The 1,121-nt window shown below is 37.8% G+C and overlaps 1 protein-coding gene across 1 annotated transcript; it reads left to right on the top strand.

Moving 5' to 3' along the window:
- Positions 1-624: 624 nt before the first annotated feature.
- Positions 625-1,118, top strand: LOC117099853 (thymocyte nuclear protein 1-like; the record flags this gene model as incomplete). Its single annotated transcript, XM_033239374.1, has 2 exons — positions 625-835; positions 984-1,118. Coding segments are annotated over 2 exons (346 nt in total), but the record flags the coding sequence as incomplete, so codon positions are not given.
- Positions 1,119-1,121: the final 3 nt, after the last annotated feature.

The following is a 1,121-nucleotide window of genomic DNA, read 5'->3' as shown; positions in this document are numbered from 1 at the left end:
GGTCCAGATTTCTCATACAGTATTTAGCCTAAAATTGGTAAAATTTTAAGAAAATGGCTTCAGATTTTTGCATAAAGTGGGTCAAATTTTAAGAAACAGAGTCCACATTATTTGAATTTACGCGTAAAGTGGTTCCACCCTGATATTGTCCCGCACTGACAGTTTTCAAAACAAAAGTCTCACACCTGCAATTTCGTTTAACTTGGGCTACGTTCAGACTTGGAGATAAGCTATTCTTGAGTTAAGCCCGGCTTAACCCTGCCGGACGTTCCGACTAGCGGGTTTAGCCAGGCGAGAATTTGCATAATAATGAACCGTAACCAGGAAATGTGTTTAAAAACATTGCTCGCGAAACGTACCCGGTGATTTGAGCCGGGTTTATCCACCAGTCTGAACTAGGCCTTAGAATCTCTGGGTCTGCATTGGTGATAATGGAATATTGGTGATGGTACTGCTGGTGACTGCAGGGCTGCAGTTTGGGATAGTAACTGGTGGTACTGGATGGTTGTAGTGACTGATGAGCTGCAAAAGTGCAGTGCTGAAAATGGAGTAATAATGTTGATGATTCTGGTGGTGGGAATGACTGGTAATAATGGCAATATTTTAATGATGATTGTAAAAAAGTATTAATGATTTCTTCTCTGCAGCCAAGCACACTTTGTCAGCCAATGATAGCAAAACAAAAGAGACGGCAACAAGCGTTGATGGTCCAAGTAGCAGGAAGCAAAGAAAACTGACTGAAAAAAAAGTAAAAAATGTGGATAAACCACATTACACAAGGTGGCTTATGAAATCTGAACCAGAATCCCGGATACAAAATGGCATTGATGTGAAGGTTGGTATTTGGTTATCACTGTATATTACATTAAATATATAATTGTTTTACTTATTTATTTGAGTGAAAGTCAATACGACAATAGTAACAAAATATGTGCATTTGTTTTAAATTTTTAATTCTTTGATTATAATGATAATCTTGATAGTTTGGTATTGAAGATCTTAAAAGTGAAAAGAATCAGACTGCGTGCTGGGATGGTGTGAGAAATTATCAAGCACGTAATTTCATGCGTGATCAAATGAAGAAAGGACAGAAAGCATTCTTCTATCATAGCAACTGCAAG

This window comes from Anneissia japonica, unplaced genomic scaffold, assembly GCF_011630105.1.
Source record: "Anneissia japonica isolate Jap-2015-1 unplaced genomic scaffold, ASM1163010v1 scaffold285427_len1121_cov316_single, whole genome shotgun sequence".
NCBI lineage: Eukaryota > Metazoa > Echinodermata > Crinoidea > Comatulida > Comatulidae > Anneissia > Anneissia japonica.
This window is presented reverse-complemented; position numbering and strand designations above follow the sequence as displayed.